At 42.9% G+C, this 13,528-nt stretch overlaps 1 protein-coding gene across 1 annotated transcript; it reads left to right on the forward strand.

The window, feature by feature from the left end:
• The first annotated feature begins 4,019 nt into the window (after positions 1-4,019).
• Positions 4,020-12,071, forward strand: LOC124874691 (zinc finger protein OZF-like). The gene is made up of 3 exons (XM_047376164.1): positions 4,020-4,479; positions 4,582-4,812; positions 10,543-12,071. Exons 2-3 carry the CDS (start codon positions 4,698-4,700, stop codon positions 11,865-11,867), a joined length of 1,440 nt encoding a protein of 479 aa, XP_047232120.1. The 5' UTR covers positions 4,020-4,479; positions 4,582-4,697; the 3' UTR covers positions 11,868-12,071.
• The last annotated feature ends 1,457 nt before the right edge of the window (positions 12,072-13,528 follow it).

The following is a 13,528-nucleotide window of genomic DNA, read 5'->3' on the forward strand; positions in this document are numbered from 1 at the left end:
CCGGGCACTCCCTTAGAGATAGGGTGAGGAGCTCGGCCATCCGGGAGGGGCTCGGAGTAGAGCCGCTGCTCCTCCACATCGAGAGGAGCCAGTTGAGGTGGCTCGGGCATCTATACCGGATGCCTCCTGGACGCCTTCCTCGGGAGGTGTTCCAGGCACGTCCCACCGGGAGGAGGCCCAGGGGACGGCCCAGGACACGCTGGAGGGACTATGTCTCTCGGCTGGCCTGGGAACACCTTGGGCTCCATCCGGAGGAGCTGGAGGAGGTGTCTGGGGAGAGGGACGTCTGGGCGTCTCTGCTGAGTCTGCTGCCCCCGCAACCCGGTCCCGGATAAAGCGGAAGACGACAAGTACGAGTACGAATTTAGAAAACTTTTCAGAGCTGTACACACATGTGGTTCTCTCATAGGAATTACCTTTGTAATCTTTAAATCTAAAATTGATGAATGTGAGCAGCAAGTAAAATATTTTTTGTTCTGTTTAGTAAAGCACTGTTTTAACACATGATTTATAGAGAAAGATGGAGGTTATGACTTAAAAGTAAGTAAGTGTTTAAGTACCCCTTTTAAAGAGGCCTTCTGCGCGTTCGTTTATTCACCGTAACCTGGAGGAATTCACAACACATTATAATAAATCACACGGAGACAGCTGTATGCAATTCAAAATACCTGGACCAGGGGAAGCTCTCATGTGATCAGGACACACACCGAGACGACTTCAGAGCTTCCCACTGGGCACATTGTTTTTATTAAAACACACATGAAAATGGGCAGCGCCCTGTTTACAGTTTTTTTCTCACATGTAGTCACGTACAAACTTTTCCGGCTTTACCATATTTAGACAGTCATTGTCCACCAGCTGCACCCCGTATCTACTGATATGAGAAGGGAGTAAGTCAGTCTCTACTTTTCACACACTCCTGCAGTTCTTCAGTAATTTTCCACTTCACCTCCTTGTGAGAAATACTTTTGCAGACCACACAATGTCTTTATACTAATACATGTTATACATTTTATTTCCCACACTGTTTATGAACATAATAATAATGATGCACACTCAGAATATATCTCCACATAAGCAATGTGAGAACTAAATATTTTAAGCTTTTTAAAGAGCTCATTTATTCAAACATTTTTTTTAATTGCATGTTTAACTTTTTGATTGATCAAAGTTAGAATTAAATGTATTAAACTTTACAAAGATACTGACAAAATGTAAATGATTTAAGATTCTGTGATAAGGTATTTTTGGTGATATTTTCTCATTATGGAGTATGTGTACCATCTAATTTTCTGTAGAGTTTTAAGGTTGCCTAACAGAGTATTTAATAAAAGGCGTCTCACCTTAACTTTGTTCTTTCAGATTTCAGGCATATTCTGTACTTCCCTGTATTTCACACACATTGGAAATATTAATGCAAAACCCTGCAAAATAAGGAGTAAATAAATACGAATGAGAAAAAGCCATTGGATACAAAGTAATACACAAAGATTATTAAGAAATGGAACAGAACAATCTCAGTATCTGTTATACAGGTCCTTCTCAAAATATTAGCATATTGTGATAAAGTTAATTATTTTCCATAATATAATGATGAAAATTTAACATTCATATATTTTAGAGTCATTGCACACTAACTGAAATATTTCAGGTCTTTTATTGTCTTAATACGGATGATTTTGGCATACAGCTCATGAAAACCCAAACTTCCTATCTCACAAAATTAGCATATTTCATCCGACCAATAAAAGAAAAGTGTTTTTAATACAAAAAATGTCAACCTTCAAATAATCATGTACAGTTATGCACTCAATACTTGGTCGGGAATCCTTTTGCAGAAATGACTGCTTCAATGCGGCGTGGCATGGAGGCAATCAGCCTGTGGCACTGCTGAGGTCTTATGGAGGCCCAGGATGCTTCGATAGCAGCCAGGTCGTGCTGAAAAATGTGTTCAGAGTGTTGGGTCTTGAGTCTCTCAACGTTCTCTTCACAATATCCCACAGATTCTCTATGGGGTTCAGGTCAGGAGAGTTGGCAGGCCAATTGAGCACAGTGATACCATGGTCAGTAAACCATTTACCAGTGGTTTTGGCACTGTGAGCAGGTGCCAGGTTGTGCTGAAAAATGAAATCTTCATCTCCATAAAGCTTTTCAGCAGATGGAAGCATGAAGTGCTCCAAAATCTCCTGATAACTAGCTGCATTGACCCTGCCCTTGATAAAACACAGTGGACCAACACCAGCAGCTGACACGGCACCCCAGACCATCACTGACTGTGGGTACTTGACACTGGACTTCTGGCATTTTGGCATTTCCTTCTCCCCAGTCTTCCTCCAGACTCTGGCACCTTGATTTCCGAATGACATGCAGAATTTGCTTTCATCCGAAAAAAAGTACTTTGGACCACTGAGCAACAGTCCAGTGCTGCTTCTCTGTAGCCCAGGTCAGGCGCTTCTGCCGCTGTTTCTGGTTCAAAAGTGGCTTGACCTGGGGAATGCGGCACCTGTAGCCCATTTCCTGCACACGCCTGTGCACGGTGGCTCTGGATGTTTCTACTCCAGACTCAGTCCACTGCTTCCGCAGGTCCCCCAAGGTCTGGAATCGGCCCTTCTCCACAATCTTCCTCAGGGTCCGGTCACCTCTTCTCGTTGTGCAGCGTTTTCTGCCACACTTTTTCCTTCCCACAGACTTCCCACTGAGGTGCCTTGATACAGCACTCTGGGAACAGCCTATTCGTTCAGAAATTTCTTTCTGTGTCTTACCCTCTTGCTTGAGGGTGTCAATAGTGGCCTTCTGGACAGCAGTCAGGTCGGCAGTCTTACCCATGATTGGGGTTTTGAGTGATGAACCAGGCTGGGAGTTTTAAAGGCCTCAGGAATCTTTTGCAGGTGTTTAGAGTTAACTCGTTGATTCAGATGATTAGGTTCATAGCTCGTTTAGAGACCCTTTTAATGATATGCTAATTTTGTGAGATAGAAATTTTGGGTTTTCATGAGCTGTATGCCAAAATCATCTGTATTAAGACAATAAAAGACCTGAAATATTTCAGTTAGTGTGCAATGAATCTAAAATATATGAATGTTAAATTTTCATCATGACATTATGGAAAATAATTAACTTTATCACAATATGCTAATTTTTTGAGAAGGACCTGTAGTTCTCAATAATAAAGCATGAAGAACACTTTGTACGGTGACAGTTACAGACAATTCTTTTGGAATTTGTCAAAATAAAGTTTTTTTTTTAGGAACATTACTTGGTAATATTGCATGCTTCAGGAAGATTCTGAACTTATCTTAAAATAACGAGATTTTTTCCTATTAGCCTGTACAATAAAAGTAAAAAAGAAAAAGACATGAATAGAAATATCATATACATTCCATACCACAATATAGGACTGAAGAAAGTAACTACAGATAATTTATCAGTATACACAGTTGGGTTAGTGGTAATAAGTTTAAATTGGATGTGGGACAGTATGTAATAACCTCTGATAGCATTTCTGCTTTATTAAGCATTTGTTAGGATTCCAGCTCATGTGGAAGTGGAGGGAAAATTGAGACATTTCATGCCAAACAATCATTGCAATCTAAAAACGTAGAACCTAAGATTCCATTAAGACTGAATGCCAAATAATTATAGTTATGGTAAAAACAAATTGCCAGAAATATTGGGAAATAAGTCATACATGAAGACACTCATACAGTTTCAAAAATCTTAGGACATGCGAGGAAAAAACAGAAAACAAGATTCTGTTATTACATGTCTAAGAATAGGTCACAAAGGTCTTAATAAAACACTTAAAGTTATTAGAAAGCATACATCAGGATCAATTTGCACGAATATGAACCAGATGGGGAGTTTATGAAATAAAAGCTCAAATCATGTCATTTTCTTAAAAACAAACTTATTAGAAAGAATTTGTTTTCCTAATTTCTGTCCACACATAGTTGGTCTGACCAACCGTCATAAACACCTAAATAAGAAGCAGAAGAAAAGGAAGAAGAGGCAGCTGACCTTTACTCGTCATTCATTGGTCAGTGGGGAGGAAGTAACTGGATGGGATAATGTTAGCTTGAGCCCCTCCGAAAAGACGCCTTAAGGTTTGCGCTAAACTGGTGTGTAATTGATTTTACAGACTCTCATCGACAGTCTTCATGAGGATTTCGCTTCTCCACGTTTGTTTTAAACCGCTGAGATTATTTCCAGCCGAGGTTTCCAGTGCAGCATGTGATTAGCCTTCATTAGCAAAGTGAATGGACTGTTAGCCACCGGGGAGCTAAAGCAGCTAACAGCAGGAGTTATTTAGTGCTTCCGATGTTGAAGCTTTTCAAAGCTTATGGTTTAGTGCTACAGGACGAGTCCAAACTCCGAGACTGTACGGAGAAGGCTATGTCGTCTGTTGCCACCTCTAAGCCTTGCTGTTCATCTGAGGACCGAGAGACTGGAGACAGAGTGGGACCAGAACCTCTGACCAAGGTTTCAGACTCTGCTCAGCAGCATCGCTTCATCTCTGCTACAGTTTCCATTTTCTGTTAATACAATTTATCTGATCAGATGCTGATTTGTGTCTGATTCCAGCTTCAGGCATCAGATAAACAGAAGATACAGGTTATATGGCTGAAACCTTGACCTTCTAGAACGTGTGAAGGTTGCAAACAAGGATTGTGAAAAGCAGAATCCCAAGTGGAGCCAGGATGTCTGAAATGATAAAGGCTGAAGCAGAAGACCCTGGAGGGCTCTGTTTGGTTCCTAACGTACCTGCAGCATCAACATCTGAACTGGAGCAGAAACACGACAGCAAAGATCTCAGTAAGTGACACATACAGGTCCTTCTCAAAATATTAGCATATTGTGATAAAGTTCATTATTTTCCATAATGTAATGATGAAAATTTAACATTCATATATTTTAGATTCATTGCACACTAACTGAAATATTTCAGGTCTTTTATTGTCTTAATACGGATGATTTTGGCATACAGCTCATGAAAACCCAAAATTCCTATCTCACAAAATTAGCATATCATTAAAAGGGTCTCTAAACGAGCTATGAACCTAATCATCTGAATCAACGAGTTAACTCTAAACACCTGCAAAAGATTCCTGAGGCCTTTAAAACTCCCAGCCTGGTTCATCACTTCAAAACCCCAATCATGGGTAAGACTGCCGACCTGACTGCTGTCCAGAAGGCCACTATTGACACCCTCAAGCAAGAGGGTAAGACACAGAAAGACATTTCTGAACGAATAGGCTGTTCCCAGAGTGCTGTATCAAGGCACCTCAGTGGGAAGTCTGTGGGAAGGAAAAAGTGTGGCAGAAAACGCTGCACGAGAAGAGGTGACCGGACCCTGAGGAAGATTGTGGAGAAGGGCTGATTCCAGACCTTGGGGGACCTGCGGAAGCAGTGGACTGAGTCTGGAGTAGAAACATCCAGAGCCACCGTGCACAGGCGTGTGCAGGAAATGGGCTACAGGTGCCGCATTTCCCAGGTCAAGCCACTTTTGAACCAGAAACAGCGGCAGAAGCGCCTGACCTGAGCTACAGAGAAGCAGCACTGGACTGTTGCTCAGTGGTCCAAAGTACTTTTTTCGGATGAAAGCAAATTCTGCATGTCATTCGGAAATCAAGGTGCCAGAGTCTGGAGGAAGACTGGGGAGAAGGAAATGCCAAAATGCCAGAAGTCCAGTGTCAAGTACCCACAGTCAGTGATGGTCTGGGGTGCCGTGTCAGCTGCTGGTGTTGGTCCACTGTGTTTTATCAAGGGCAGGGTCAATGCAGCTAGCTATCAGGAGATTTTGGAGCACTTCATGCTTCCATCTGCTGAAAAGCTTTACGGAGATTAAGATTTCATTTTTCAGCACGACCTGGCACCTGCTCACAGTGCCAAAACCACTGGTAAATGGTTTACTGACCATGGTATCACTGTGCTCAATTGGCCTGCCAACTCTCCTGACCTGAACCCCATAGAGAATCTGTGGGATATTGTGAAGAGAACGTTGAGAGACTCAAGAACCAACACTCTGGATGAGCTAAAGGCCGCTATCGAAGCATCCTGGGCCTCCATAAGACCTCAGCAGTGCCACAGGCTGATTGCCTCCATGCCACACCGCATTGAAGCAGTCATTTCTGCAAAAGGATTCCCGACCAAGTATTGAGTGCATAAGTGTACATGATTATTTAAAGGTTGATGTTTTTTGTATTAAAAACACTTTTCTTTTATTGGTCGGATGAAATATGCTAATTTTGTGAGATAGGAATTTTGGGTTTTCATGAGCTGTATGCCAAAATCATCCGTATTAAGACAATAAAAGGCCTGAAATATTTCAGTTAGTGTGCAATGACTCTAAAATATATGAATGTTAAATTTTCATCATGACATTATGGAAAATAATGGACTTTATCACAATATGCTAATATTTTGAGAAGGACCTGTATATGGTGTCTGAATTGTAGCAGAACAACTCTGGCGGGAAGTTATAGGAGGACTGCTGGGTTGTGATAAAAACAGTGCTGTGAAGTGTTTACAGATTTCCTTTGTTTTTGCTTTTTTTGTCACACTTAATTTTGTTTTTAGCTAATCAAACAAATTTTAACATTGGATAAAGATAACCCGATAAAATCCAAAAGCTGTTTTCAAATGATGATCGCATTCAATGATGGAAAAAAGCTATATAACTCAAACTGGCCCTGGTTAAATTAATCACAGTTAATCATGAATTAACTTTAATTAACACATTTTTTAGAAAGCTGAGCTTAATTTCAACAGCCAAACCCAGAGCTGATTATTTCCTGACCTGTAAATATAATAAATTATTTAAATAGAACATGGCGGAATGATGTCAAAGAGGAATACATCATCTACTTTTTTATTAATTAGGTAGACAAACAAAGTCATTGACATTTATCAGTCTGGAAAATAGTTACATCTATTTCTGAGACTTTTGGAACCACAACTGAAGTAAACAAGCAGCAGTGGTGAGCCGGTCGGTCATGTTAGTGGAGAGGCTGGTAAACCCAAATTACTCCAAAAGCACATTGATTGTTCAATCAGGTCACAAGAACCAGAACATCTGAAGCCCTGTAGGCCTCATTTGCCTCAGTTAATGTTAGAGTTCATGATTTAACAGTAAGAAAGAGAGGCTGGACAAAATGGTCGTCATGGAACAGTTCCAAGGCAGAAACCACGGCTGACCCAAAAGTACACAAAGGCTCGTATCACATTTATCCTAAAACATCTTGATGAGCCTCAAGACGTTTAGGGAAGTAATCTGTGGACTGACGAGACTAAAGGGGAACCTTTTGGAAGGTGTGTGTCATGTAAGATGTGACCTAAAACGAACCCATCATTTCAGAAACAGACCATCGCGCTGACAGTCAACCATGGTGGTGGTGGTAGTGTGGGGTTGAGGCTGCTTTGCTTCTTCAAGGCCCGGATGACTTGCCATTATTGATGGAGTCATGAATTTTGCTCTCTACCAGAAAATCCTGCAAGAGATGGTCCACCCATCAGAACAGGACCTTGAGTCTAATCACACCTTGGTTATGCAGCAGAACAATGATCCAAAGCACAGTAGCAAGGACATCTCTGAATGTCAATGTCCGAAGCTAAATCCAGTTCAGCCACTGTAGTATGACTTTCAACGCGCCTATCAAACCTGAAAACCTTCTAAAGTGGCTAAATTAAAACATTTCTGCAAAAGAGAGGGCCAAAATTTTATGTATTGTAATCATTTGTTGTTATTTTGTTTTTTGGCTTTTTAAATAATTTTTAAGTATGCTGCCTGATATGTTTTTTAAATTTTTAAAGATGTATTCTGATTTTAAAATGTAGCAAATTTTGTAATTGGGATGTTGGAGACATAGAGTCCGAGTGGACCATGTTCTCCACATCTATTGTCGATGCTGCTGCCCGTAGCTGCGGCCGTAAGGTCTGCGGTGCCTGTCGCGGCGGCAATCCCCGGACCCGGTGGTGGACACCGGCAGTAAGGGATGCTGTCAAGCTGACGAAGGAGTCCTATTGGCTGTGGTTGGCTTGTGGGACTCCTGAGGCGGCTGACGGGTACCGTGAGGCCAAGCGTGCCGCGGCCCGGGCGGTGGCAGAGGCAAAAACTCGGACCTGGGAGGAGTTCGGTGAGGCCATGGAGAAGGACTACCGGTTGCCCCCGAAGCGATTCTGGCAAACCGTCCGGCGCCTCAGGAGGGGGAAGCAGTGCTTCGCCAACACTGTTTACAGTGGGGGTGGGGAGCTGCTGACCTCGACTGAGGACATTATTGGGCGGTGGAAGGAGTACTTCGAGGATCTCCTCAATCCTGCCATCACGCATTCCTTGGTGGAAACAGAGGCTGGGGACTCGGGGTTGGACTCTTTCATCACCCAGGCTGAAGTCACCAAGGTGGTTAAAAAGCTCCGCGGTGGCAAGGCTTCGGGGGTGGATGAGATCCACCCTGAGTACCTCAAGTCTTTGGATGTTGTAGGGCTGTCATGGTTGACACGCCTCTTCAACATTGCGTGGCGGTCGGGGACAGTGCCTTTGGATTGGCAGACTGGGGTGGTGGTCTCCCTACATAAGAAGGGTGACCGGAGGGTGTGTTCCAACTACAGGGGGATCACACTCCTCAGCCTCCCTGGTACGGCCTACGCCAGGGTATTGGAGAGGAGAGTCCGGCCGATAGTCGAACCTCGGCTTCAGGAGGAACAGTGTGGTTTTTGTCTGGGCCGTGGGACACTGGACCAGTTCTATACCCTCTACAGGGTGCTCGAGGGTTCATGGGAGTTTGCCCAACCTTTCCACATGTGTTTTGTGGACCTGGAGAAGGCATTCGACTGTGTCCCTCGTGATGCCCCGTGGGGGTGCTCCAGGAGTATGGAATTGGGGGCCCTTTATTAGGGCCCATCCGGTCCCTGTACAAGCGGAGCAGGAGTTTGGTCCGCATTGCCGGCACTAAGTGGGACCTGTTCCCGGTGCATGTTGGACTCCGGCAGGGCTGCCCTTTGTCACCGGTCCTGTTCATAACTTTTATGGACAGGATTTCTAGACGCAGCCAATGGCCGGAGGGGGTCTGGTTTGGGGACCAGAGGATTTCGTCTCTTCTTTTTGCAGATGACATGGTCCTGCTGGCCCTCTCTAGCCAAGACCTACAGCATGCGCTGTGGCGGTTCACAGCCGAGTGTGAAGCGGCTGGGATGAAGATCAGCTCCTCCAAGTCCGAGGCCATGGTTCTCGACCGGAAAAGGGTGGCTTGTCCTCTTCAGGTTGGAGGGGAGTTCCTGCCTCAAGTGGAGGGGTTAAAGTATCTCGGAGTCTTGTTCATGAGTGAGGGAAGAATGGAGCGGGAGATCGACAGACGGATCGGTGCGGCTGCCGCAGTAATGGGGGCGCTGTGCTGGTCCGTTGTGGTGAAGAGAGAACTGAGCCGAAAAGCGAAGCTCTCAATTTACCGGTCGATCTACGTTCCTACCCTCACCTATGGCCATGGACTTTGGGTCGAGATCCCGGATACAAGCGGCTGAATGAGCTTCCTCCGTAGGGTGGCCGGGCACTCCCTTAGAGATAGGGTGAGGAGCTCGGCCATCCGGGAGTGGCTCGGAGTAGAGCCGCTGCTCCTCCACATCGAGAGGAGCCAGTTGAGGTGGCTAGGGCATCTATACCAGATGCCTCCTGGACGCCTTCCTCGGGAGGTGTTCCAGGCACGTCCCACCGGGAGGAGGCCCAGGGGACGGCCCAGGACACGCTGGAGGGACTATGTCTCTCGGCTGGCCTGGGAACGCCTTGGGCTCCACCTGGAGGAGCTGGAGGTGGTGTCTGGGGAGAGGGACGTCTGGGTCTCTGTGCTGAGTCTGCTGCCCCCGCGACCCGGTCCCGGATAAAGCGGAAGACAACAAGTACGAGTACAAATTTTGTGATGGAGGTATCTTGCCAACTTATATTTATTCTATTTTAAATGGTTCCCTGAGGGAGTATGGAAAACATGGCTAATTCTGGCATGTTCTGTGATGTGCATTGCCCCTTTTGAAAAAAAAAAAACATCACCCTCCTCATCAGAATTCCTCAGCGGTGCTGTTAAAGACCTATGGCCAGTTATCACAAACTCTTGATGTCAGTTGTTACTGCTAATGGTGGAACAGCTAGTTATTAGGTTTGGGGGTTAATTCATTTTCCACATAGCGCCAGGTCGGTCTAGAAAGCTTTATTCCCTTAATAAATGAAATCATCACCTGAAAACAGATTTTTGCATTTCCTCTGGTTATCTTTATAAAACCTTGTTTGATAATTTGAAACATTTAAGTTTGACAAGAATATCTTCAAAATAAGGCTCTACATAGTTCCTGCTCTGTTGAATAGAAACAAGTTCATTTTTCATTGTTGTTTTCAAGTAGTTATCAACTCTTGTTTGTTTACTGCTATCTCATCCATTCAAACTTGACATCCTGCCTTTATCAACGCTCAATAGATTTGTTTATTACAGAAAATGTTAAACCTTCAGTTTTTTACTGCTGGTAAGCAGTCCTTTATATCCGTGTGTGTTTCACTGTTCCTAGTTCAGCCGATGTTTGTGATTAAAGATGTTCCCCATGACTGGAGCTCCAGTTTGGATCCCCAGAGCCCAGAACCCAGCTACATAAAGGAGGAAGATGAAGAACTGTGGATCAGTCAGGAGGAAGAGCAGCTTACTATGAAGAGTGAAGAAGAGAAACCTCGGTTATCAGAGCTTCATCACATCAAAATTGAAGACAACAGAAACACTGATGCTCCAACCAGCAGCTCAGCTGAACAAATGGAAACAGAACCAGATGGAGAGGAATTTGGAGGTCAAGTACCAGACAGAATCCCAGATCCAGTATGTTTTTCTCACCACAGTAAGATGACAGTTCACAAAAGAGGTCAAAAATCTAAACTGTGTTCCGAACTTAAGGCTAAGATTGAAGTTCATGTCGAAGAGAAGAGATTTGGTTGCGATGTCTGCGGCAAAAGATTCAAACATGAGACTGATGCTGAATTGCACCTGATGATTCACGCTGGAAAGAGAAACTATATCTGTGAGCTCTGTGGGAAAGGATTTAAAGAAAAGCGTTCTCTTCAGACGCATGTGAGACTCCACACTGGAGAGAGACCATTTGCCTGTGACCACTGTGGAAAACGGTTTCATGCAAGGAAATTTCTTAAAACTCACCTGCTGGTCCATTCGGGAGAAAGACCATTTTCCTGTGATGTTTGTGGGACAGGATTTAAGATAAAGGAATGTCTTAAAAAGCACATGATGATCCATACTGCTGAGAAACCATTTGTTTGTAATTTCTGTGGTAAAAGATTTTCACTACAAGGGACTCTAAACAGACACATACGCGTTCACACAGGAGAAAAACCATTTGTTTGTAGTGTTTGTAGTAACAGCTTTTCTCTGAAAGAGACTCTGAAGAGTCACATGCGTGTTCACACAGGAGAGAAACCGTTTGTTTGTAGTGTTTGTAGTACAGGATTTTCACGACCATTATACCTGAGAAAGCACATGATAGTTCACACTGCGCCTGTTAGCTGTAGTGATTGCAGTAAACTGTTTGTTAATGAAACACAGTTAAAGCGACATGTGAGACTCCACACAAAGGACAGACCATTTGGCTGTGACGTCTGTAAAAGCAGATTTAATCAAAAGCGTCATCTTGACAATCACATGAAAGGCCATTCAGGAGAGAAACCGTTTGTTTGTGTTGTTTGTAGCAAAGCGTTTGCCCAGCAGGTCTCTCTGAGTAGTCACATGCGTGTTCACACAGGAGAGAAACCGTTTGTTTGCAGTGTTTGTAGTAAAGCATTTTCACTACATGGAAATCTGAAAAGACACATGGGAATTCATGAGGACTGCAACTGATGATGTACTTGATTAAAAAAAACTGACTTTTCAGTATTTTTCCAATTAATTATAATCACACCTGTCTGCTTTCTGTTCTCAGTACTTGTATATGTTTTGTGCAACTGTGACTACAACTGTAATTAGTCTCTAAACCTGTGAATTTCATTCTGAAGTTTATAAATGGTCATATAAATTCTAAAGTAAAGTTTCTTGTCAAACCTTTATCAGCAGAGTTTATTATGAGTTGTTTAAAAGTCATACGGATTCGATCAAACGTATCGGGTCCAGATAACTGCATTGTTGATTGATTAGTATCAGAATTAGGGCTACAACCAACGATTATTTTGATAATTGATTCTTCTGTCTGCCATTTTTTTTGATTAATTGATTAATAATTGCATAGCAAGAGGTGCTTAATAGATGTTTTTTTAGAGAATTTGAACCAGGTGAATCTAAAGCTATGCCACCCAAGGTGTGGATGGAGGAACCTCTACATAGCTGCAAATATAAAATGAATGTGGCCTATTCAGAGGTTCTCACTGTAATATTTTCAAATAATAAAGTACTTGAGATCAAACTAGTTGGTGAGAGACAAACATGTAAATATAAAGCTTAAAACAAGCGAGATCCTTTCATATAAGTCAAAGCTGAACAGTTTTATGAGAATTGACTGAATTTTAGTCAGTTTAATACCCTTACCAAACCATCCTCTGTACGTTAGAATTATTAGCTTGTTAAATAAACATTAGAATGTCTTTGTTGTAACTTTTTCAGTTTATTAATCCATGAACATTGAAATAAGTTGTTTCTTCTCTCTACATCTTGGCTAAAGTTTTAAAGCCGTGATCTCTCAACAATTTGAGAGATCACGGCTTAGTTTATTGGGTATTTTCCCAGAGAACATCATTCTGGCCAGTGTTGGAACAGCTACCGCTTTTTGTTCAAGAAAGGAACTGATATGGAGAAAGGTGGTTGGATCTTAAGGTTGACAAAGGTTGACGGCATAGCAGCCTGAAGGCTCCAAAGCTTACAGCTGAGATTTCCAAGCAGGAACATGCAATCAACAATTAATGTTTGAACAATAAGAAAGATCAAAATATTGACTGAATATGAGATGTTATAAAAACAGTAGCAGATATTTTACATGTCCTGTTTTTGTTTTTAAGTGACAACTTCTCACCACAGCTATCAGCCCATTGGGGTAAATTACTCCTCTGACTTTTAACAAAACATTTAAAATCTGAAATAAGTGCAGTAAAAGCCTTTAACAAAAATCACCCACCCGGCCCACAGCAGGTGGCACCGTTTTTCTAAGGACTTTGAAATAACATTACTCTTGAGTGCAATTTTGGCTGCTCTGTCCACCTCTCAGCCTGATAGGATGCTGTAGGAGCTAGCTGTCTCCAGAAGATGGCAGCAGTGAGAATCATGGAGCCAAAGTATGATGTCCGTGCAGAAACCTGATCAAAATTCATCAGAGGTCCAAGAATAACAGAACAGGGATTGACGCTACTATATTCTGTAACGCCTAAGTGGATCCAGTTTGTCAAAAATGTACCCGATTGCTTTTATTCTGAAATCAAAGGGTTCCCCTGAGGAGAGGAAATTCAGAGCCTGAAGATCCAGCTTTCTATGAAGAAGGAAACTTCGACGGAGTATTCCAAATCGTTTTCTTTGAG

Source organism: Girardinichthys multiradiatus, chromosome 10, assembly GCF_021462225.1.
Source record: "Girardinichthys multiradiatus isolate DD_20200921_A chromosome 10, DD_fGirMul_XY1, whole genome shotgun sequence".
NCBI lineage: Eukaryota > Metazoa > Chordata > Actinopteri > Cyprinodontiformes > Goodeidae > Girardinichthys > Girardinichthys multiradiatus.